The sequence below is a fragment of the Polyodon spathula genome, unplaced genomic scaffold (genome assembly GCF_017654505.1).
Source record: "Polyodon spathula isolate WHYD16114869_AA unplaced genomic scaffold, ASM1765450v1 scaffolds_696, whole genome shotgun sequence".
In the NCBI taxonomy this organism is placed as follows: domain Eukaryota; kingdom Metazoa; phylum Chordata; class Actinopteri; order Acipenseriformes; family Polyodontidae; genus Polyodon; species Polyodon spathula.
Window position 1 is genome coordinate 73,910 of NW_024472185.1, and position 25,121 is coordinate 99,030.

Below are 25,121 nucleotides of genomic sequence, written 5' to 3' on the forward strand. Positions count from 1 at the left end.
ATTTTATTGACCTTAAGTTTAAAAAAAAAAAAGGAATTTAAATCAAGTATGTATTTTGTGCAGCTACTGGCAGCAGTGAAATCAGCTTGATTCAGTGTCAGTGAAAAGCCTACTGGTACTAACATCTGCCAGTATACTGTATCAGACATAAACACTTATTGGTGGAATTTGTAATATTACACCTTTAAAAAATATATTTTTCTAAAGTATTGACACGCAGGGAGCTGTGATATTGGTTGTAGCTGCGCCAGGGCACAGCCTCAGCAATCTGAAGACGGTGCTCCAGGAGCTGCAACGCCCTCACTAAGTGTTTAGTGGAAATGGTAAACCGTGCACTTCTCACAGCCCCTGGACTAGGGATCCCATGATGCAGCAGGGTGTGCAGTGGTTAGAAGTATTTCGTCAGGCTGATCGGGGCGGAGGCTGTGCGTAGCAAGCTGTTTGTGTTGTCGTGGAGGCTGCGCGTAGCAAGCTGTTTGTGTTGTCGTGGAGGCTGTGCGTAGCAAGCTGTTTGTGTTGTCGTGGAGGCGAGTGTAGCGGAGTACAGTGTCGCGACAGACCGAGACAAAACAAGTCATAATATTTTTTTAAAAAAAAATACAAATAAAAAAGCTACATTTGCTATGGGGAACTGCCATACCGTTGGACCAAATGAAGCCCTGGTTGTTTCAGGTAAAGCAGTGTATTAAAATTGCGATGTTTTCACATTACCGAGTGTTACAGTACTGCCGTGATCCTTGGCTGTGGGTACTTGGGCGAGGAAAAGAGGTGTGTTATTGATTCCTCGTACTGTAAACACGAATGTTTATAATAACCGTGTGTGTGTGAGAGAGATATAACATTTACATGTGGGTACATTGTATGTAGCTAAATGTGTGTTAAGTATATATAGTATACTGAAATCGAGACTGTTTTTGTTTTAGTGTAAATGCAGTAAGATTGTTTTTGGGTGTTATTGGATCAGCAACTATATTTAATGAATTATTTAAACTCGTGGCGGAAAAAAATACAGTAAATAAATAACTCGGACATTAAAACTGGGCCATATAAAAACAGTCTGAATGCAACGCGTGAAACGTCAATGGCGTACGTACTGGTGTGGTCCTCGTTAACAGCACTCGAGTCAGATGAGTTGCTACTGACGCCTGGAAAGCACTAAGTGGAAACTCACTTTTTGCCAGTAACAACATTTCACAGTTTTCAGCAGAGTACAGCTGGTAGCTAGCTGTTTTGATAAGGCTAACATTGCTAGCATAATAATAATATGGATAACGTTCATTGAAGTGAGTGTGGTAAGGGGTGGGGCTTGGTGTTAGAAGGGAAAAGAGCACGATTCTTGTTTCCCTTGATTTACAAGTATAACCAGATCCAGATCCGCTTGTTACAATGTACTGTACAGCAGTATTTTTCATTGGCATATACTGAAGACGTGTTGGTGTTTCATATTTATGAATTAATATAATAATAATATTTCTCAGTCTGTAGTTTGTGTTTAGTAATTCTTTATATTTTAAATATATTTGCAATTACATGCAGGAGTTGGTCAAAGAAATATAAACACCTTTTAGGTAAACAGGCAAATTGTGACACTATGTCATGTGACTACTTAGTATTATGCAGATGGGGTCCCTGATTAGTATGCATTCTGTCATACATGAATGAGTACATGTACCTGTTGCATGTTAAATCTATCCTATCAGGTGTTATTGTAGTTAAATGTATCTGTGTGTATTATGGAAGGAATGCAGATATACAGTATTGTGGTTTTGGTTCAGGCACCTATTGCATCTCTGTGCAGCTTGATATGGAACTAGTGTGGATGTACAGTGCTTTTTTCTTTTTTTCTTCTTCAATGACCACAACTGAGGACCTCCTCCTGTGCTTTTTGTTACTTCAACACATGCTACCTTGACCCATTTACACACGGGGTCTATATTGCCTCATTATATTATACCTGTTCCTTGTTTTCGATGTGAATGCTTTATTATATGTGACGGGGCAGAAGCCCTGCATGTAAAGAGCGTATTACTTTTAAATTTCAGTTTGGGGTTAATTCCTTCCCTGCCAGAACCACCTGTGGAATGTGGCTGGGTCTTGATGGACTAATTGGTCAGTCAAGCCCCAGCCACATGGCATATAAGGGGAGCCAAATCCTTTGTTTGAGGGGGTTCAGTGAAGATGGATGTCCTGCCTAAACAGAGGGAGAAAGTTAAGTAAAATACATGTGGTCGCCGAAGCTTGGGTTTTGATTTGTTTGTTTAAACCTTTTTCTTTGTTCCCGTGTTTTCTTTAATTCCTCTTTTTTGTAAATAAACGCGCGCACCAGAACTCAAACCGCAGATCTCCTGTTTGTGAGCCTCCTTCCTGAAGGTGACCAGCCTTGGCCGTAATGCCACCCTTTCAGACATTATCATAAATTCTTCTCGCTGCCCACATGGTGTTCAGGTCTGCATTTTGCTTATTGAAGTGCGGTAACTGACAGGATACCCTTGCAAAAGAGAATTAACCACAGTCAGTAAAATTTCATTTTGATTTTGTAAAGCTCTAAAAGGGCAGAGCAAGTAGCTCATTTTATGTGATCATCATTTTGATAAAATAATTGTCTCAGAATGCTACAAGTAAAATGAATTGTGTGCTCTGTGTTTTCAAGTGATCAATAAGTGAAGTAATTGCATTGATTACAATTGTTTACCAAGATCAATAGTCTGTACTGCACCAGGCAATTTAGAGTCTAAAAACTAATTTACTAAAAACATTAACATTGGTAAACCCCACGATGAGCTAGACTGTCCAAGCTTTTTACTCCAGACCTGTCATTTAGCACATTTTTTTTCAGAATTGTAATGAATAAAAGCACAAACATATGTGACCAAACCAGAAAGGAGTAATCCAGACATTTCATTCAGGGGCTTGTAAGTAATCTTAAATGGCCTCTTATTCATTTTAGAATTTTAATTAGCGTTAATTAGTTTAATTAGCGTTTATTCCTTTAAAAAAAATAAAAATAAAAATATATATTATTTCCCTCTTCTGAATCTCTGGTCCTTCTCGCTGTTGCGCATTCCAAGAGGCAATCTTTAGCCTATTCACACACACTTACAAAGGCTGACTGTATTGCCCAACCTTGTTATCCAGTTAAAACTGGACCAGGTCACTGTAATAAACCTGTACTGGCGTAAATATTGAAAAATGCACTCTGAAGTGCAGTTCCTGTCTTGTTTGACCCTCCCAATAATCACCTTTCGACTGGAATATATTAGTGAACTGGTACTGTACACGCTTCAGTTTTCAGCTGTTGTCTTGGGAACCTCTTATCCAATTGTGATGCATACTTGGTGTTTGAGTTCTGGCCTCCAATTGGTTGGGCTAAGACAGAAGCATTGTATAGTGCTGTGATAAAGGGACAGGCAGAGATAGATGCCACACTTGACTCCCTTCATTGAGAAGACTGAAGATTCTGTTGTGCCTGCTAGCAGCCGCACTGCACGGCTTGCAGTCTATTTGTACCTTATTCTTCTGCATGGTTAATGAAGCAGATGGTCATAGTTAACTAATAAATTTTGAGCAATTTTTTCAATGGGCTCGTCCAGTTGATATTTCCTGTAATAACCGACTGGTTGTTATGGGAAACAGGCTCATTCCTATTTCTGTGCAGTTCAGGTGCTGTTTAGCATCTAGAGTGTTTCCGGTCAAGATGAATGCAGGGAAAGCTGAACTGTAAGTGTTTAAAAAGTGTATTTTACTGAGAACATCACAGAACATATACTTTTATTCTATTTCTCTATTTTTTTAATACTGGCTTTTTAAAGTATGTGGATACGTTCGCTGCGTTTATGTGCGCACAGTGTGCCTTTTTGCAATTTAATCTTTTGAATCGGGGGGGGGGGGGGACGGACAAATTTGCGCTTCAGGTATTGTGCACCTCAGGTATTACAATGAAAAGAAATACTGTGTCAAGGTCAAATTTTTATTCTTAAATATAAGAAAAAATCTTTACAGTCTTTTTACTGTACATTATACACTGATGTTTAACAGCTTCATGTCTGTTTCCTACATTGTTTTTATAAGATTGAATGTGGGAGACCGCTCTGCAGACTGCTTTTCTTTCTTCTGCTGTTAATGATATCTCTCCCACGGCTTCTGGAGCTTCTCACCAGCCAGCACTGTGATTATTTCCTGTGTTTACGCTGCAGTTAATGGCTTCTGTGGGTTTTCTCATCTCTTGAGGTTCTTGAGCCTGGCATTCTTTGCAGCTGCAGTAGAGCAAGGATGACCAAAGTTGATAATTACAGTCCTGGCCTTTGTTCCAACCCTGTTTGAAATTATTTAATGTAATCAGTTAAACCTCCACACCCTGAAGTAGCTATCTATCTCATCTGACCTGTTAAATCTGGAGTGGAATGGCCACACCTGGAGCAGAGGAACATAACCCACGAAACTGACTGACCATGCACACCCAGTCCAATATATTCAGGTTTTGCATTGCTACTGTAGGGAATCAATGCACATTGAGCTTGGATGTGCTGCAGTTCATATTGTTTTCCCTTGAAAGCTGTGTTACACAGTTCACACCTGCTATAGCTAAATCATATTGGAATAGCACTTTGCAGGGACACCTCTTCTACCTAACAACTTTAACAGTTCCGCTGAAGGTGAGATATGGCTTTAGTGCAGCACAACAACAAAAAACTATTTACTAATGTTTTTTTTTTTTTCTTTTATATTTGATGTTTGTTGCTTTCAATTCCTTAAATATTAATGGTTAACCATGCTTTGTTTGTGTGGTTTCGAGTTGGATGGGAAACAGAAGCTGACAACCTGTGGGTGTTTCATAAATACAGAACTAGAACACAAAAGGGTTTACCACTGTGCTGAGTCTTATTCAGCAGTACAGAACTGCATGTTCCTATGTATGTATGTATGTGAATGTTTTACATGGAATGGATGGAGTCGCCTACAGCAGCCCCATTTAAACCAGGATCTCTGGTAACGGGACACCCATCCTGGGGTTGTGCAGCTGGGCTGCTATCACACCCCCGGGAGTACATTGGTATCTGTTAAGAGTCAGCCCTGTTTTTCAGCCGCTATCAAGCAAATTAAAAAAAAAAAAAATATATCACAGGTTAGATTAACTGACAGACATACTCCAGCTTCTGAAGGAATCGTTTATGAAGATGCGGTGCTTTTTAGAGATTGGTTTAATATATCAAGCATGTGCCACAGTCAGAAGGTTTTCTGTATTACAGTACAGATATGATATATTCTTGGGTGTGCCTGCTCATGCACTGTCCTTGATATACTGGTCCCCCCCCCCCTCCCCCCAGCTCACAGCTTGATCCCATTTTACGTTGATGTGCTTGAATAGCAGAACTGGCTTGCACAGGATTGGCTCCACAGTGTCTGTAAATGTTAACCCACAGGGGAGCCCTTAAATTAAAGGGATGCTTTTATACTGCTTAAAATGCCCTAATATTTGATTTCGTACCTGTGTCATACCCTATGTCGTGTGTTCTGTATGATTCTATATGGTTGTTCTTTGCATTTGGTTATGTCCAGTGTAACCGTGATTCACTGATGCATGATAAGTCATAACTCAGGTGCAGCTGAGTTACTGCAACTGAGTTTCATGTTTCTGCGTTGCGATCTGTCTGATGTTGCATGCCCCTTTTATATGTGGCAGGTGATTGTCAAATTTCACAATACAGCATATCAGACGCAGTGGAAAGGTGTTTTTCATGTTGCTCATTAGTGCTGATAAATCATACTAGGAAATGTTTGTCAGCCTGCACTTCTAAACAGCAGAATAATGCTAGCGCATTGTAAATCCTCTCAACAGTCACTTTAAACATTAATACGTGTTCTCCTCCCTAAAGAGGTCAGCTTAGAGCCAGTTGCTGGGTGGTATTCCTGACCACCCCCAACCACTTTCCTTCCATTGTAGAATAGAGTTTAAAAAGTAGAATATATGTATGGTGTGTGTTTAGTGAACATGGCCATTGGTTCAAGTACATCATTGGTAGTTTTTGGTTTTTTCTTCTAAGAGTAGGCGGTTGAGCTAGAGGGAAAGTACTCCAAAATGAAGATGTGTAGGATAATGTGGGTATTTGCACAAAATGGAAATGTTAAGGCATTGTTACAGTAATCAGCCCTGCAATCTACTCTATAGAGGTGCAATCAGCAACCGTTTTCCCAACCAATGTCATCATCATCAATAATCAATGCACTGAAAACATTGTATTCAAAAGCAAGAAAGAGTGTTCAAAACGTGCATGTGCGAGCAAAATAATCAATCCAAATACGACACCCTCGGAGATTAATTGATCAAGGAATATTTAATTGAGAGCCGTGGCGATCAGTAGTACCTTATCGATTATTGATCGTCATCTCTGCTGCTCTTTATTGTGTGTTGAGGGATTCATTAAGATCTCGTTTTGCCTGGTTTTTCTTCTCTCAGGTGGCTGTTGTGGTTCTGACAACAAACAGTATGTGGTGGGAGGATGGGCCTGGGCCTGGTGGTGCATTGCAGACACACAGAGGTAAGAGCCCAGTTCCCAGGACTCAAGGCAAACACACAGGCTCTGTGCTGCACTTCCTGATACAGAGCCATGTTATTGTGTTGCTTGTGAAAGTATGATGATGTTGTGTTTCTGTGTTTTCTTAGTGTAGCCCCACCCCTAGTTCTGCCTTAGATAACATCTGTCATGGGGATCTCAACGGTTAGCTTGGAACACTAGCCAGAGCAGTCCAATTAAACTAAATAGATCTTGGTGTGTTTCAGGTAAGACATTCATGGCAAGTTATTTTTAGCAGCCATTTGAATGTATTAAATTAGATGAACTGCACAGGCAGCAAATTTAATCTCTGGCTGGTGCACAAATGTATTTCAGTATTAGACTACAATATGAGTGCATTTACATTGAAGAAAAATGCTCCTTTCTAATGCAAATGTGGGGAACCTTGTGTATCCTGTTGTGTGCATTTTCATTTATGCAATGCCGTAGTTTAATATTTAAAATAATTTGCTTTAAATTAAAAGTTGTGTTTTTTAATTTATTAATTCATTTATTTTTTGACTATTAATTCAGGTAGGTCGTCTGATATGCATCAGGTTTGCAGGGATCTCACCTTTTTAAATAAAGAGCATGTGGTGCAATAGCTAAACAAGGCAATGCATGTACAGCTGGCTTAGGAAATGCTGCTTATAGGAAAGTGCAGCGTGGAACCCTGTGTGCACTTCTAACAGAACTGCATAGAGAGCACCTCACTACTTTGCTGTGATGGGTGGAAGAGAGGCAAGGTGTAAGACAGGGTCTGCCCAGCTTACCAGTCCATGCTTTAGCAAAGGCAGACAGGGGTGACCAAACATTATGCCCAAGGGTATCGGCTTTTACTGGCCCAAGAATGGAAAATACTGATAGTACAGGGGAGAACCCTGGATCCTGTGAAATGTTCTGCAAAAGGCATTGCTCGTTTTTTATATACAGCAGGATACTTAGTCAGTAGTCCACTTTGCAATTAAACTTTGCTGTTGAAAGCACTAAACCAATTAGAAAGGGGGCATGTACAGCTGCCTATAAGTTTTTGTAAAGACTTTAGTTGAAGGATCCATTATAAACAGTCAATATACCATAGTTTAGCACAGAGATGTGCTTGCTTTATTTAAAGGTCTGGAAGGTCACACTGGTCCCACAAGCCTGGGTTTGGCCACCCCTGTGCAAGAGGAATCTTCCAGTTGAGGCCACTGTATATTCAAGTTAATTTGACCTAGGTATGGAGGTAAAAACCAAAACAAAACAATGCAATTATGGTATAAAAAATGTCCAGATTTTTTTTTTTTAAAAAGCAATGAATGCATTTGCACACAATGTGGTCTCTTCATTTGATCCAAGTACCACTGTCATTGAAATTGAAATGTGAACCTTCCTGGGTTTCGTTTGCATTTGTTTGCTGGTAGAAATGAACTACAATGCATTTTTGGAATGTTATTTACTTTTATTTGTTTAACATTTGGGCCTGTTGTTAATTATTTAAACAGTGGCAGTGTTTAGATTGATGTTAAGATCAAGTGAGTAGACATTGAGTAGTTGAGTAGTAGGCATTATTTGTTGACACTACAAAAATTTAATCTTCAAACTTTGGCCCTAGTATCTTAAGAAAAAAAATAATAATAGTAACCAAAGAAAACATGTATGTGTTTGATTTTATTTTTCATCAGGATAATATTTTTTTTGTAGTTACATTTTTATTGAAAATCTTTAGTTCATACTAGTCACATCGATACATGTAAATGATTTTCTTTTGGCTGCACAATGTTAACACAATTGGCTTGCCTGCTGGTTTACTAGCGTACAGTATTATTTGCTCTATTTGCTCTAAATCTACTGCTCAGTTTCTGCTTAAAATCTAAAAGCAGTGATTTTTCCATCTCCTGGAAAGCACTGCTGCCTCTTACTTAGCTCGTGCTTGAGAGTAACAGGACAAGGGTGGTTCAAAAAGTTTATAACGCTGGGTCTATATGGTTTTTCCCATGACAGAAACATGTATTTTACACAGAACACCTCGTCTTTTACTATCAATAAACTTTTGGCTGTGCTAAGGCATAATGTTGTGTGAAATACATTTTCTATGGATTTTTATTTTTAAAGACCCAAATTGAATATTGCAGTTCGATTCTACTGTTATAACTTTTGCAATGAATAACACATCGGTAAGATTATTATTATTATTATTATTATTATTATTATATTATTTATTATTATTATTATTGTTGTTGTTTATTTAATAATCAATACTAAAAGGATTGATTTAATATAAAAATAATCAAGTATCGTTCCCAAATCGGTCTGTTCCTCGCCAGTATTGGGGAAGCCCTCAACACAAAGCAGTATGATGCACAAAGGCAAGGATGACCCGAAAGACAGCTCTAGTGTGGTGCTGTAGACGTGGCTCCCTGATTGTGGCTTTGATTAGATGCAGTAGAAGAAGCTGCTGCAGCAAGTCTGCTTTAGGTGAGGAGCGCTGCTTCAGTATGATCAGTAGTTCCCTGAGTGCTGCAAAGAGAGGAAGGAGAATGAGTTTGGGTGGGGTTTGTTTTCTGTATTGTACGATTTGAAAATCTAGACCCAGCAGCATGAACTTTTGAACCATCCTTGTATTTGTCTGTAACTAACCAGTGTGTTAGTAGCTGCTTGGCTACCTAAGAGAAGAGTGACTTGCTTTTGTTGGAATACAGATTTATTGGGTGTTGGTTCTTTTCAACGAATTGAATTAACCTGTGGTCATTAATAAGGCCATAATAGACTCCTGCTGTCAAACGTGTTTCGTCTCAAAGCAAAGAACAAGGAACGTAATATTCAAGGTTCATATTTTCTTTTTTTTTTTTTGTATAAGCTTTTGTGATAGTGTTAAAAATCGTGACTGTTGACAGGGAAGTTGATTTATGAGGAGATGCTGTATCAGTTGTAATCACGTACCATTTTGCTGCATAACGTAATCGAATGCATGCAGTCCATTTTGCTGCATAACGTAATCGAATGCATGCAGTCCATTTTGTGAATGGATCGAGCTCATGAATGATTTGCAGTGAAACAAAACAAAAAAAAAAAGTAGTTCTCACCTTTGTTAAGCTTGTTTAAAATAAAAATACAGATCATTCCATTTACATTTTAAACAGAGCCCTAGAAAGCGAATAAACAAAACTGCTGCTTCTATAAGATATTAGTATGAAAATTAGGATTTGTATCTTTTTTTTTTTTTTTTTTTTTTTTTTAAATCAACAAAAATGCTTTTCACCCAAGTTCCAGAATGTTTTGGAGGTGCAAGTCATAGACCACTTTCTTTAGACAAAAAAACAACATAATCTACCCTTTGAGATTTGGAGATGTATTGCTTTTAAGATCATACTATGTAACACAGTGATTTTTATTACATTCTTTGGTGGCCAAATATGTTGCATTTGGGTCAGCATATAGTAAAGGGATAAAGAAATTGCCAATTTTATAAAAACAAATTGAATATCTCAATATTTATTAGCGTTAGTAGATTTCCAAGTAAACTTTTAAGACCATTAAAAATATAAAAAAGCAAAACATAATATATAGTATAATAAGTTATGCAACGCATGGCTCAGAATTATATGCCATCGAGAATAAAAGCTTTGACAAACATTAGCGTTAGATCTCAAATTACCCAGGGCAACGTAGGTTCCTTTTACTGCAAGCTGACCCACCCTGTGTCTGATAACTGCTCTGTATATTTGCTGTCCTGCTTCCCTACTCTGCCTTCTGCTGTGTAGAGTGACTCTGGAGGTAATGACCATCCTATGTCGCTGTGAGAATATCGAAACCTCGGAGGGTGTCCCCTTGGATGTGACAGGGGTCGCTCAGGTAAATAAGACCAAAAAAAAGCTTCTAACCAAGTGTTCCTCTTTCTTCCTTCCGCCCTCCTTTCCCCTCCCTGCCCGGGCGACTGGGAAGCTGTTACTAACCTACAGCAACACGTTTAGCCACTTTCACCTCCTAACACTATCCAAGTGCACTGACAGCATTATTGGTAATGTACCACTCAGTAAAGAGTTTTTGTAATGCAGTATTCTGCATGAAACATGTCTTTCCTGGTTGTTTTACTGGGACTTTTTTTCCCAAGCTCTTTTAGTGGTAGGTGTATGTAATATTCAATTACAAATGTTCTGTACAAAATTACAATGCGATGTGAACCCATTCATAATTTGAATATGTTTACTAAGAAGTAGTTTTGTTTTTAAGAAAGACGAAAGTAGTACATTACCTTAGCTTGAAAATGTACAAGGATATGAGGTTGCGGGGTGAAAAATTAAATGCATTTCTTTACCTAGAATATGCAAATGTTTTACGTTTTTCACAGGATTACCCTTGAGATAATGACCCTCGGGCCCAAGTGTGAGGATGTAGAGACTGCTGAGGGGGTAGCTCTAACTGTCACTGGGGTGGCACAGGTAATTCAAACATTCTGGGAATGCATTTTGCAGCTAACTCAAGTTTAGCCTTTACCAGGCTTCCTGGGAAGCTGAAATAGCAGATCAACTTTGGTTTAGTTGAACTCATAATAACAAAGGTCAATCTTTATCACAAAAATGTTCTTTACCAACCAAAAAAAAAATGAGTTTGTTCATAGACGTTTTTTTGTTTTCTGCCTGCTGATTTTATTTTATTTTTTTAATGTTTGTTTTTATTTACTGATCTAAATAGAAATCTCTTTTCTAAAGCGATCGACTGATACAGGAACACAGTGTTTGGGATTACGATTTAAAAAATATCAGTTGATCGTTTTTATCGGAACCAAGAATGAAGTGTCCCATCCTGATTTTTATAAATGAAGGGGGTAAGGACAAGGAGAAAAGTTGAACCTCATATGGACAAGGAGAATAAACGTTAGATGTTATAATTGTCGGTAAGTATACCAGCAGACTCTTCCAGTAGAAAAACACAGGGTCCTATTCACCAAGCCTTACCTCGGGTTATATAAAGCATGTATAAAATACTGTTTGCTATTCATTAAACACTTCTAAAGTGATGCTAAATGAGCCAAGAACAGTCCTCATGAATATCAGGCGTCATCTTATAAATACAAAATGGTGAAAAAAAAAGGTAAGATTGATTTTCGATGACAAAACTGACATTTTTTAATGAGAAAAATTGACCTTTTGTAATGAGTAAATATTTCAATTTATATGGGGGGTATTGTTACAGATTGAACTGCATGGAAAAGGTACTTGAAAGTCTTGAGATGACCTTAATGGAATAAATTAATGAATAAGTAATGGGGGAGAAAGCCTGGAATGAAAGATCGTAAATACACATTGTCTATGTGTCCGTTCAGTAAAACCTAGGCAGTTGGTGGAAATAGCCCTTTAATTTTAATTGTCATCGTTCACTCATTATTTGAGATCCACATTGATGGTGAAGCTCAGATATATTACTGGCCTAACTTAAATTGTCCACGACCTCTGTGGAATTCTAGTCACGTTCTATTAGCTGTGAAAGTTCAGCTTTCAGCATATCCTTTAGAAACAGAATATGTAAAAAATACCTTCGAAATTAATGTTGAATACCGGGAACCCTGTTTTTCTTTGTGGATGTAATTAACTGACTTAAGACGCTTCCGAAAATCACCCTGACCAGTTTAAAAAACAATTTCAATTACAGCTACAACTTGAATCAGAGGTAAAAAAACAAAAACAAAAAACAAAACCCACCTGTCTAAAACTGGTGAATATCTATTCCTCTTTATTTTTAAAGATACTTCTTTTGAGTAATTAAAAAATGGAATCAATACTTCGTCATAACATTAACACTGCCCTGCAGCTGCATCATCATATAAATACTCGTCTGTCCATCTTGAGTAGGGCTATGAATAGAGACAAGGACATGCGTTGCTCGGTTTTATTTTTGCCATATAAGTCTTGGATTTGGAGTTGCACCATGTTTCCCTATGGGAGAAAACAGTATTGAGCTGTCAACTGTTGTGGATTTCCTTGCTGTTTAATATAAGGATCGCTCATGAGTCCTCAAAGAATCTCACTTATCTCTAGTGCAGACCGCATGTTGCATTCATTCTGTACCATGTACACTAATCTAAATATAGGTCATGCTGGATTATTGCCCATTGTACCCCACTCCGATCCCTGGTATGTGTCTCCTCTTCAGATATCAACAAGCTGTCTGAGTGCACTGCCTCCCACAACATAGTCTAATTTAAATGCAGAATGACCAGAGTGGCTTGCTGAATTTGCAAAATAGCAGCCTTTATTAAAAAGAAGCATTTTTCATTGTGTGAAGGCTTACCATCCAGCTTTGTCAAAGGATGAGCCGAGTCATTTCTTCGTTGGTGGTCACCTTGCAGCACTGTAAGTCAGTTCCTCATGTCTGATCTGTAGATCCAGCCATCAGTCCAGTCTAAACTTTATGAGCTGCCTAACTTCTCCTATAACCATATCCTCACATGCATTGTCAAAATACATCTTCTGTCACATGTCATTCTTGTACCCTGATCTCTAAGTTAAGCCCTTAGTGTTCACTGTGAGGTGCGTTTTCTGAGAGGAACAAGGGAGTTTTGAGTACAGTATTTATTAAAGTCTTGTTGAGTGACCCCTTTTAATTGGCATTGTAGAAAATGTTATCTGCACTGTAAAGCAATGCTGGTTTAAAATAAATAAATAAACAGGCATCTGAAATAAAAACATTTAAAACTGGACCCTTGGGTGTCACTGATCAGAGTTGCGTACATTTAAAAATAAAAAGATTAAGAGATGCCCTAATATTCACTGGAGCCCGGAAATTCGTTTCAGATTCGCAACTTGAGCTGCCCTTGTTCCAGTTCTAGCTGTAAGTTTGATTTAATGAAATGTGATCAGGGTGCAGCAGTGTCGTTTTCAGTGTGTGGTGTTCTCCAGTCACAGGCCTATTTTAATGCAACACTGTGGAAGCAGTCTTGCACCAGGTTTAGGCTGGTGGGTGTTTGCTTGGTGTTTTTATTTGATTAATTTTTTCAGATGAAGTTTAATCCTCTCCTCCTGAAGGTGAACTAAGCTACCTGGAGGATCCATTTTGTTAGTTGTTTTTATGCAATGGAATGTTTACTTAACTGTCTGTTTCATTTTTTGTTTGTTTTTGTGACAAATTAATGCAGTTTCGTGGCCGTTTATTAGTTCACTGGCTGCATCTATTATTTTGACAGCAATAAAGCAGGATTTAGGTATAGTGTGGGTTTCGTTGAATCTAAGAAAATGAAAGATTTGGTATTCTCCATCAAAGCAATTCCTGTCTGTAGCTGATATCAGTCAGGATCAGAAATGTAATTAATTACTCAAAGCTAATGATCCCGAATTTCACTATAAATATTTCATGTCCTTGTGTCAATAAGCGTATAAAACACTGTGGCGCAGTTGGTGGGCGTGTGTCTGCAGAAAGATAGTGTTTCTAGCTTGCCTGGGTATTTTTTGGCTCTGGCCCTCTGTTCTCTTCCTGTAATAGCCTGCGGCTCTATTTGCCAAAGTGCACCCTGTACGGCTTCATTCATCTTGAGTTTATCCAGACATTTGACATTTTAAAAACGCAGTTCAATGCAAATGATCTCTCTGCTCTGCAGTAAAAAACATCAATTTTCTTTTTAGCCTGTTTGGATGGCTGATTCATTATAATAGTAACCTGTAATAAGAGGAATTGGATTAATTTGCTGTGACAAAGAGCAACAGTTTTTTATATATATTTTATGTGTGTGTGTGTGTGTGTGTGTGTGTGTGTATATAATATATATATATATATTTAAACACCTTCTTGCATCAAATGTTTATCTAATCACAATGAATTACCTTTTACCCAAATTATAAGTACGTTGTAAAAAAACACAATATTACAATAGGGTTCTTTAAATCGGGTGATATAATATGTTATGCAGAGCTGTGAAAAATGACTGCTGGTGTTTAAAGTACTGGCGTATGTTTAGAACATTTCTAAAGTACACTTGTTTGTAAATGCGATTTGCTGTCCAAATAATTACCCTGCTTAATTATGACAACGGGTATACATGTGAAGCATGCAGAAAACAGGTGCTGCCTTGGTATAAAGTAGAAATGCATTACAGAAGGTAATGGGTGCTCTTTGCCAAATTTGCTTGCATTGGTATCGTACATTACAGTGCTGAAATGCCTGTGTTGTGTGAATGGCCATGTCTTAAAGGCAGGAAATATCAGTTATTTTAACAAATACATTCTTCATGTTGTTTAGATTTACTTTTTTTTTTTTAAATGAATTGTCCTGGTGACTTTATAAAAACACAGACGTTTAAAAACACCCCTGCCTCTTCGGTAGATCTCTCAGAATCGTGGGTGTTACCATTAATCTGTCCCTCTGCGGCCTGATCCTAGTGGAGAAAATGTGGTATTGGTGTGGATGACTGAAACAATGGCTGTGTTTACAACACAAATAGAAGTAGCACACTATGATGGTTAGCATTATTATTACTGTAAACCTGACCCTGTCCTTTTTTTATTTTGCGCCAGTGGGTGTCAATTTATGGTAATTAAGGAGGGTTTATGCTAATATTTTGAATGTCGCACATCATAAGAGTTGTGTGAATTCAACGTGCATTGCATTAAAAAGGGTGACACTGTAAGAGTGACATTACAGAAACGTTACAGTTTTACCTACCTAATCATGGCCCCCTCGGGTTCACCACTGGATGGATCGTTACTACTACTATACTACTTACTAATAAATATAATTATTTGTTAAAAATCCCTCCCAAGTGGCAGATCCGGTAAAGACGCTTCGCGTGGAGTGCAGGATGTGCCCTATAGCCTGGACATTGCCGGTTCGAATCCAGGATATTCCACTACCGACCGTGGACGGGAGCTCCCAGGGGGCGACGCACAATTGGCCGAGGGGTGCTTAGGTTGGCCAGGGTGTCCTCGGCTCAATGCGTCTGTAGTCTGTCCAGGCGTCTGCGGGCTTGCCTGTACGCTCTGAGGTGGCTGCGTGGTGCGTTTGCAGTGTGAAAAGAAGCGGTCAGCTGACATCACACACTTCGGAGGACAGTTTAGATAAGGAAGTGTATTTCAGACTCGCTGAGGTGACGATTCTTCAATTTGTCCCTTGAATCGGAAGGATTTTGACCCACAGAACGATGTTAATTGTACCAAAACAACACTGGCCTACCACCACCACATTTCCAAAATCTAGAAAAATATAGTGCGCTGATGAATGTCAGGATTATGGAAAACGAATGTTCTAGGTGCCGAAAGCCATTGTGAACAATGCCAACGATGAATCTAAACAACGTGAACATACGTTAACTCTGATATTTTCTGCCCATACCATCTGGTCATTTTAAAATCCTGTTCCAGAGACGCCAATTCCAGATTTTTCTATACACTTTGCATGTGTCATGATTATTTTATTGTGTTCCACATCACTATCTTTGATGGTTTAACTATTACTTTACCCAAAAAAGATTTACATTTTTTTTTTTTTTTTACGAGATAAAACTCTCTTCAGCTACTAACGTAGCTACGAAGTTAAAGAAATGAAAATCTGTAACAGAAACATTGATGGTTTCATGTTGTATAATCAGGTAAAGTGTTATCGACAGCTCAATCATAGCATTGACTCTTTAATCATTATTATAAGCCTCAAACTTGGCCTAAATAGAACTGAACGCATACACATTTTGGCCATTTATAATCCCACGTCTTTTTAAGTAAGTAAAGCTGCTGACGCAAAGATTTATACCCCAGGCATCTTGTAGTAGGATTGTTAGATCTTTTTTTTTTTTACAGTTGTTTTAGTTTTTACTTCCATAGAGTGCATTTTGCCACTACAAGGCTAAAATAAGCTTGTCAAAGAGTGTTTCCCAGAATTAGAGTAGCTGGCCCTGGGCTTGCGCAGTCACCATTTCTTTTTATTTGCAGATAAAAATAATGACTGACCAGGAGCTGCTAGCAGTTGCTTGTGAACAGTTTTTGGGTAAAAATGTCCAGGAAATCAAAGCTGTGGTGTTACAAACGCTGGAGGGTCATCTTCGTTCAATTCTGGGTAAGTGCTGAAGGATAATTGCTCTGAAAGTTAAAAGTACCTAGCATTTAGTGATAGTTTGTACTATACAGGGTGGAAATGTCTGGGGGAATTACTACAGTAGTTTAGCAAACCTGACCCATACTCTAGTTAAATATGTCATGTAAAGGGTGTGTCTCATTTTGTAGGAGATTTGGGGTTTGGGGCGCTAGAAACGCAAAGATTATTGCACAAGCTATGTGAAATGAGTTCTCATACAATACGAGACACCTTGCAAACAATTTGTTATACAGGATTATTACTGTCGGTCAGGCTAGTTTATACCCTAATGGTTTGTGTCTCGCCCTTGTATTACCGTCTCCCTCGCTTTCTAGGCACGCTGACCGTTGAGCAGATTTATCAGGACAGAGACCAGTTTGCCAAGCTGGTGCGAGAGGTGGCAGCCCCAGATGTGGGCCGCATGGGGATTGAGATTCTCAGCTTCACCATCAAGGTGGGTCCCAGCCTTTAACAGCCACAGGTGTAGTCGTCTCACAGCTTGTTGGTAATATTTAGGTAAAAGGATATAAAGGCTCAGTAACCAAAAATAAAAATGCTAAATGTCACAGTATTCAACTAACCATAATATGTACTATTTTAAGAGCATCTTGCGTAGACTTTCAATAAAAAAAAAAATGCTGTTTAAGTTTCAAATGCTATTAAACCTAGTTTCACAGCCTTGGTTATGTATACTAGCTATTAGTCCTTAACAGGCCTAAATAAATAATCATTTAATGCTGGCATTCATCAGTCTTTCCAGACGAATGTTTGTGGGAAAATTGATTAACATTTATTATCATTCCATTATTTTAGTTGGAATCTGGTGCTGGTGAATGGAGCAGTGTAGTGTAGTGGTTTGGTCAACTGTAAGGCAGACGAGCATATGTTTCGAATCTCTGTATCGGCTATAGAAATAGGAACTATGGACCCCGCTGGAAGGGAGATGTCTTTTTAAATAAAAAATAAATAAATAAATACAAAACAAACAAAAACCAGAACTGCTTTTTGTCAGATCTTTTGACCTGGTGTTGATATATTTCGAAAGTCTTTATTTTCTTCTTCCATAGGATGTCTATGACAAGGTGGAGTACCTGAGCTCTTTGGGGAAATCTCAGACCGCTGCTGTGCAGAGAGATGCAGACATTGGTGTGGCCGAGGCTGAGAGGGATGCAGGAATAAGGGTAAGACACCCGCTTCACTTGCTCATTAAACTCTGTGCAGGGTAACAGATTCGTCTGTAACAGCGTGACCAAGCAGTCTTTGCAGCACTGCAATGCAGTGCTTTTATTTACTTAAACAGAACCCAAAATAAATAGAAGTTGCCTATAACAGGCTTTAACTGGCCTCTTAGATTGAGAGCTGCTGCAGTAGTACAGGTAATATATCAAAGAACACATCCTCCTAATCTGGAGTTCTGTCTGAGCCAACAAGGGGACTAGCCTTTTATACATTATTAATTCATTTAGCAGATGCTTTTATCCAAAGCGACTTAGACTAGGCAGTGAACTATGCATCAGCAGCTGCTGCTGCAGAATCACTTACAGTAGAACCTCTGTTTTACATCTCATCCGAAGGAGGTTGCTTGTTGACTTGCTCAGGGTCACACACAGTGAGTCGGTGGCTGAGCCGGGATTTAAACTGGGAACCTCCTGGTATCAAACCCTTTTCTTTAACCACTGGATCACCAAGCCTACATGTGACCCGGTTAAATCTGCGTGCATTATGGTCGAATTTGATCACATTCTTTGTTGTTCTCTCCTATTAGGCCAGACTTCCCTCAGTGCAGCCACATTAGCCTGCCTGATGGAGGGGGTCAGTAAACATTGCCATAACCTACAAAACATATATTTAATCATGTAACGAGTCAGACTGCTAATGAATTTCATGCTACAAAGAGCTCAGACACATTCTAGAGGCCACAAACTTGGATTAATTAAAATGGATTAATGGATTAAGTCTGCAAAGGCAGTCAATCGCATATATTGCAACATTATTATACCTGTAACAGTAATAGCCATAGACATAAAATGAGCCAGTCAACTTGTTCTCTGGTAATTTTCTGTTTTAATGTTTTCTAGGAAGCAGAGTGCAAGAAGGAAATGATGGACATCAAGTTCCAGGCTGACACTAAAATGGCAGATTCTAAGCGAGAATTAGAAATGCAGAAAGCGTCCTTCAATCAAGAAGTTAATACGAAGGTGTGGCATTATTATTAAATTGTAAGGGCAACGCTAGAAAAAGGAATCTAAAATACTTCCAACAAACAAACCAAAAATACTAAATGCTATTCAAATATCATATGGACTGCTGGGAGAAGTTTGATGGGTGGATGTAATGCATGTCTTTTGATTTGGTATGTGGGTGGATGTATATGCGTGTCTTGATTTGGTATGTGGGTGGATGTATATGCGTGTCTTGGTTTGGTATGTGGGTGGATGTATATATGCGTGTTTTTCTGCTGTCCAAGTAGAAAGCGGAGGCCCAGCTGGCGTATGAGCTGCAAGGAGCGAAGGAGCAGCAGAAGATTCGCCAGGAGGAGATGGAGATCGAGGTGGTGCAGCGGAAAAAGCAGATCACCATCGAGGAGAAGGAGATCTCCAGAACAGAGAAGGAGCTCATCGCCATGGTCAAGAGACCTGCAGAGGCTGAGGCCTACAAGATGCAGCAGCTAGCAGAAGGAGAAAAGTAAGAGGAAGTCTTTTTTATAAGTCATGAAGCCTCAGCCAGTCAAGACACCAGCTTTTCAAAACATTTCAATACCTAGAAGTGTTGTCTAATGCACAGTAGGATACCAACTGACCTAAATTCTAAAGTCACAGATAACGACATTAACAATGGGTGGGCAAGAAACGGGATACACTGTACAAAGTGCTCACGAGAAGACTGTACCATAAGCACCAGTCTCAACTTTAAATGTTAACTTATTACTGTACTGCTGTGTGTTACACTAGTCTTTATTGTACTAGCGAGAGTGTGCTAGGACTAGCAGAAGAAATTGCATAGAGTGTATGAGCTGTCTAATATATTACTGGGTGGAAGGACATTAGTCTTTACTGTCCAGTGAGTCTGTGGTATTTAGTTTATAGTGAGACGCTTCACAGCTTAAATAGGTGTGGGAGGGGAAGGCTGGCAGTAACATTTATTTTGTTATTCCCTTGAAATGGCCGCTGGTGATGAGAACGTCAGAAAGATGGTTCCTTTTATGCTTTAAAGAATGTTCTTTAAGTTTTTTTTTTGTTTGTTTTTTTTAATTGCTTCACCCTAAAAAGTATTTATAGAGAGAGAATATATATATATATATATATATATATATATATATATATATATATATATATATATATATATATATATATATATGTGTGTGTGTGTATATATATATATATATATATATATATATATATATATATATATATATATATATATATATATATATACACACACACACACACACACACACACACACACACACACACACACACACACACACACACACACATATATAGGCTTCAGTTTTGTGGTAAGTGGCCCCCTAGCATTCACAGATGAGTTTGGATATGCAGTGCAGTATTTGGTTAAGTTGATATGTTAGCCAGAACCCACTGCGCTGATCAGGGTACAAGTAAAAGATATTAAAGTTGAATATGGTCTGTTTTTAAGAGCGTTGATTCCCAGCTTTCTTCATGAGTCGATGATGTGTGATTTTATTTATGCATTTATTTGTTTTAATTATAATTTTTTTAGGATTAAAAAGGTGCTAACCGCTCAAGCTGAGGCTGAAAAGATCCGTCGGATTGGTGAGGCAGAAGCATCCGCCATCGAGGCTATTGGTAAAGCAGAGGCAGAGAAAATGAAGCTGAAGGCCGAAGCTTATCAGCAGTATGGAGACGCAGCCAAGACTGCCCTCGTCCTGGAGGCTCTTCCAAAGGTGATTGCAGCATGATTTCTATGGTTATTCTGCTATACGAATGTCAGACAGTTTTACATATAAAATAACAGCTGCTTATCCAGCTGTGAATCATGGATAGGATGTTTTAGCACAAGTTACTGACATTATTAGAGTCTGTCTGTAAATACAGCACACTTACATTTTTAGATTTACAGCCACACAGCCACTTGTTCTGCATCATTATTAGATAGTAAGATGCTTGCATTTTAGATTGCAGGTCATATTAATAATCAGCAGTGCATGCTGAGCAGAGATGATGCGGTTGTCATTAGGAACACGGAATGAACCTTTACACACTGGGGGATTAGTTTCACAGAGCAATTAAAAAATGACACCATAATCACTTAAACAGCATAACTTACAGAGCACAACATGAAAATAACTCCTATACTTGCCTACCACTGATGTTGCATTTCAAACTGCTTCCTCACCAAAAGCCAAACTTTTATAAATAGATTTTTATATTTTCTACAACTCGGAGGACAAAGTGATCTTCGGTCATGAAGAAGAGCACACACCCACACTTTTACAAATCATCTACCAGCCTGTTCTTGCACCCCCTTCTTACTCAAAACACCGAACACTGAAGAAACTTCCTGTGCGCGCTGTACAGTAAGGGGCTGGCTGTGAACTCTCTTCCTCCTCTCTGTCCCTGCAGGTCGCTGCCAAGATTTCTGCTCCTCTTGCCAAGATAGATGAGATCGTGATCCTCAGTGGAGACAGCAGCCGCATGACTGGAGAGATTAACCGCTTGCTGGCTGAGCTCCCTGTGTCAGTCCACGCTCTCACTGGCGTAGACTTGATGAAGGTAAGATTCTCATCTCCAGTCTCCCATGATTCCTGATTTTTGCTAAACCCTCAGATTTAAAATCCAGTTGGCTAAGACAGTGTCACGTGATCTAAAATAATCTGCGTTGTTGTCTGCAAACCGCCCAGGAGTCACACTACGCCAGATAGTTGAAGAACAATAGCCTTCTGACATCGGTTTAATAAAAGAGGTACTGGCTGCAGTTTTCATCTTGTAGTGGAAAAACAGTTCCTCTTGGGTTGAAGAAACAACTTTGGGGCAAAGGTTGAGGCAGCTGCTAATATAACTGTCAAAATCCATGTTCACATACCATTCCTACATTTCTCATTTCACTAGCTCAATATTTTGAGTCCCGGTGTCATTGGTGTTGCAGTTCTCTACTGAGGACTGAGAATGTAGACCAGTTTGTAATTACTTGTGTGACCGATGATAATTACTAAACTGACCCTTTTGAGTTGAGCATTGCTTTGTTGTGTTTTTAGTTGCAATTCATCCATAAAATAATATTATGAACATAAAACATGTTTTTGACATGGGCCTTCATTTGTGTGAATGAAGACATTAGCCAAAACTATTCTCTACATGTTTGTTTTTTTGTGTGTGTGTTTTACATTTTAATTAAAGTAGCTGTGTGGATTTAATGATTTCAATGTCTATAGCAAATGATCTGTGATCATATATACATACCACATTTGATATCGTAAACCCCCTTTCGATTTTAGATAATTTCCCTATGTCTGTTAAATATCTTCCTTAAATTGCAGTGAATGGACTGTACAATACAGCAGCTGCACTGCTTGTCCTTCATTAAACAGAAGGCATCTTGTATTTAGGTTTTTTTTTTCATAAAGGGAGCTGTAGATACAGGGGTCTTGCTGTATTAAAATGTGATTTTTATAATCCTATTACCGTAACATTTATTCCTGCGGTCCTCCAAAACATGCAAGCTAGACCTGTGAGGTTTGCAAAGCTGGGCTGCTGGGCTTCGTGTTTCCTACCATTGCGACATGCACCACTGCTGTTAAAATTGTGCATGACCAGCCAACTTATGCACAGCATTTGTTTGTTTACTCAACAGATTCCCTTACTGCAGAAAATGACCAATCCACAAGCATGAAAATTCAAAACCAACTAGAGAACATATCTGTTATGCACTCTCACGTCGACTGCCTTCAATCACTTGAAAAGAGAGCTTTTTCTACAGACAAGTGGATATTTTATTTTATTTTATTTTTTTTTAAACCTCTGGTGCCTTATTTTTTAGGACCAGACTTTATGCATGTAACACTTCTCCTTTTTCCTTTTTTTTTTTTTTTTTTTTTTAATAATTAAATTCAGATTTAAATGCTGTTAAAAGCGTGTTCTTAGCAGGGATCAGAATACACGTTGGCCTTCTTCCTTGGTTTACTGCAGCAGTAGAAGATCAGAACTGTCATCTGTTGGTGGAGCAACTAAGGAACCAGGTACACGTGACTGTTTCAGTCTCTGCTTTTAGCTCTCGTATAAAATGTATCCAGCATAAAATGTACCACTGAAAAAGCGTGATGCTATTTTTTTTTTTTTTTTTTTTATAACATGGGCAGTGATTTGTTTAACTTCTGTGGAAGTGGCATGCTATTTTGACTCTGTACTGGTGAAAAAACTGGCAGCCTGTTTTTACCGTCGGACAAAATACTCGGTAAACAATTACATAAAAATACATAAAAAAAAATTGTAAACAATAACAAATCAATAGTCAAACATAAAGAACTCTGGCACGTACATGGAAAACTAGATGCACTGTGGACCACCAAAAACGACACTGCAGCTTTTTTTTTTTTTTTTTTTTTTTTTTTTATATATAAACTTAATTGCATGTGATACACAGAAAAGACTTCTAATTTGTAAATTAACTTATAACCCTTTTTTTTTTTTAAGCCACAGTTTCATTAATGTTGTTTGGGAATTTTTTTATATATATTTTGTGTCAGAAATTAATTATGTACAGAAGCAGATTTTTTAAAAGGGGAATGTCACGCTTAGGAGGTTTGCTTTGTACAGTATATTTCTGAAACACAATAGGGCTCTGAAGATTATAGACCATAACAAGGCTTTTGTTGTAAATCTCTGTGAAAGAACTGATTTGCTGAAACTTCGGTCATGTTAAAAAGACGGTTATACTATCAGAAATAGCAGAGCCAGTCTATATATATATATATATATATATATATATATATATATATATATATATATATATATATATATATATATATATATATATATATATGTCGTATATATATATATATATCTGTCGTTGTGTAAAGCCATATCACAATGTTTCAATGGCCTTAAAGGAGCAGACCACAGAGTATGCTGTAATGTTGGTCAAGCTCCCCTTATAGCTGTATATTGGTTCGGGTCCCATAACTGGGATCACAGTACAGTACTACAACTTGACAAAATGTAGCTTTAATCATTTTAGGTTTTTAACTTTCTAATTCACTGTTTGAGTGACTTTTTATCGCTTACAGTATATAGAGTATTTATTATTGCGTCTTGCAGTATTTCTAGTGTTTGTGTAGGTGGGAAACGATTGTGCGTTCAATCAATATTTTTTTTACACAGTCGCGTGACCTCCTCTTAGTAAGTGCTGCCGATATGGAAATACCTTTCATCGCAAAGCTCTGATATTGGACGGGAATCAAACGAGGGGCAGTAAGAGTCGAGCACGACCAACACTTACTGTATCAGCATTTACTAATAAAAACGGCCACCTTTGGTCTATTTCTCATAGGGACCACACAGCGCTCGCTGTCCAGTCTGATCAGGACTATTTCTCTACATCAGTCGTAGTGGCCACGTGTCTTTGAAATGACCCTCTGCAGAAACTGCGTGCTCCTACTAACGACTGAGGCTCTGTGATTAGCATTGGTGTAAGAAGAAACAAGTAACCACGCTTTTAGTGGGAAAGCTTTTCATAAACTATTCTTACCAGCAGATTGAACTCTCTAGTGTATTCTGTTTTGATGTGATCATATAGATTGCGTGATCAAAATGAAAATTATTTGAGTAGTACACGGGTTAAGATACCAGTGATTATTTTGCGACACATTTCTTATCTTCATAGTCCTCTCAAGGTTTGAAGTCATTTGGGTGTACCTCACTCCTTGTTTGCAAAGGCACTAATGTAATTTAGAAGTCATCATAATATGATTGTTTTAAGCCACATTAAAAACGACGACAACCGTGTAAGCCAATAGTTTAACGCGAGGTTAGTGTGATTAAGACCAAAGCAGACCGTGGCCACTAGACTGACGCTGCAGAGATGACTGATAGGAATCGTTAGGGGTCATTCTGTCTTTTGATTTTTTTTTCTACCCGTCATGCTATATTATCTTTTGTAACATGTCAGTCAAACCACAGGTCTCAATTTTTCAGGTTTCTCGGGATGAAAATGATCTCCTTTTCTAGCCGGGGTTGTTTTACTATCAATCTTCCAAAACCGTTCAGCTTTTTATTAGTACCTTTTCCTCATGGCTTTCACATGGGAGAGGAGCAAAATCAAAATAATCATGAAACGAAGGAAAAAAACTGAAGCAGTGCAGAAAACTTTTACAAGTTTGGTAGACAAAAACTTTGTGCTTGTTTCTAAATGTATAGATTTAAAAAAAAAGAAAAAAAACACTTAATTCTCATATACTGCATATACTAGTATATTGTACTGTATTTTGTAAATCTGTTGTTTAATCATCCAGAACCTGTATTTCAGATGTAAGTGAATAATCGCACATCACATTCTGGC

General features: G+C 38.3%; 1 protein-coding gene across 4 annotated transcripts; it reads left to right on the forward strand.

Moving 5' to 3' along the window:
- The first annotated feature begins 402 nt into the window (after window positions 1-402).
- On the forward strand, window positions 403-22,909 carry LOC121308444 (flotillin-2a). 4 transcript variants are annotated; one of them, XM_041240852.1, is made up of 11 exons: window positions 403-672; window positions 6,455-6,536; window positions 10,295-10,385; window positions 16,445-16,568; window positions 16,922-17,040; window positions 17,654-17,767; window positions 18,665-18,784; window positions 19,057-19,271; window positions 20,328-20,511; window positions 21,191-21,340; window positions 22,419-22,909. In XM_041240852.1, exons 1-11 carry the CDS (start codon window positions 624-626, stop codon window positions 22,455-22,457), a joined length of 1,287 nt encoding a protein of 428 aa, XP_041096786.1. In that variant the 5' UTR covers window positions 403-623; the 3' UTR covers window positions 22,458-22,909. The 4 variants fall into 4 exon arrangements, with proteins under 4 accessions (XP_041096786.1, XP_041096785.1, XP_041096787.1 ...); XM_041240851.1 differs by lacking the exon at window positions 10,295-10,385 and adding an exon at window positions 10,882-10,972 and having other exon boundaries at window positions 404-672; XM_041240853.1 differs by lacking the exons at window positions 403-672; window positions 10,295-10,385 and adding exons at window positions 4,558-4,652; window positions 10,882-10,972.
- Window positions 22,910-25,121: the final 2,212 nt, after the last annotated feature.

What these genes read in the sequence shown, in the direction of transcription:
- LOC121308444 (XM_041240852.1), top strand. Translation starts at nt 624, where the DNA reads ATGGGGAACTGCCATACCGTTGGACCAAATGAAGCCCTGGTTGTTTCA. An exon ending in ATGTGACAGGGGTCGCTCAG is followed by an intron (nt 10,386 to 16,444) that starts GTAAATAAGACC and finishes TTTTATTTGCAG; the next exon opens with ATAAAAATAATGACTGACCA. An exon ending in ATCAAGAAGTTAATACGAAG is followed by an intron (nt 18,785 to 19,056) that starts GTGTGGCATTAT and finishes CTGTCCAAGTAG; the next exon opens with AAAGCGGAGGCCCAGCTGGC.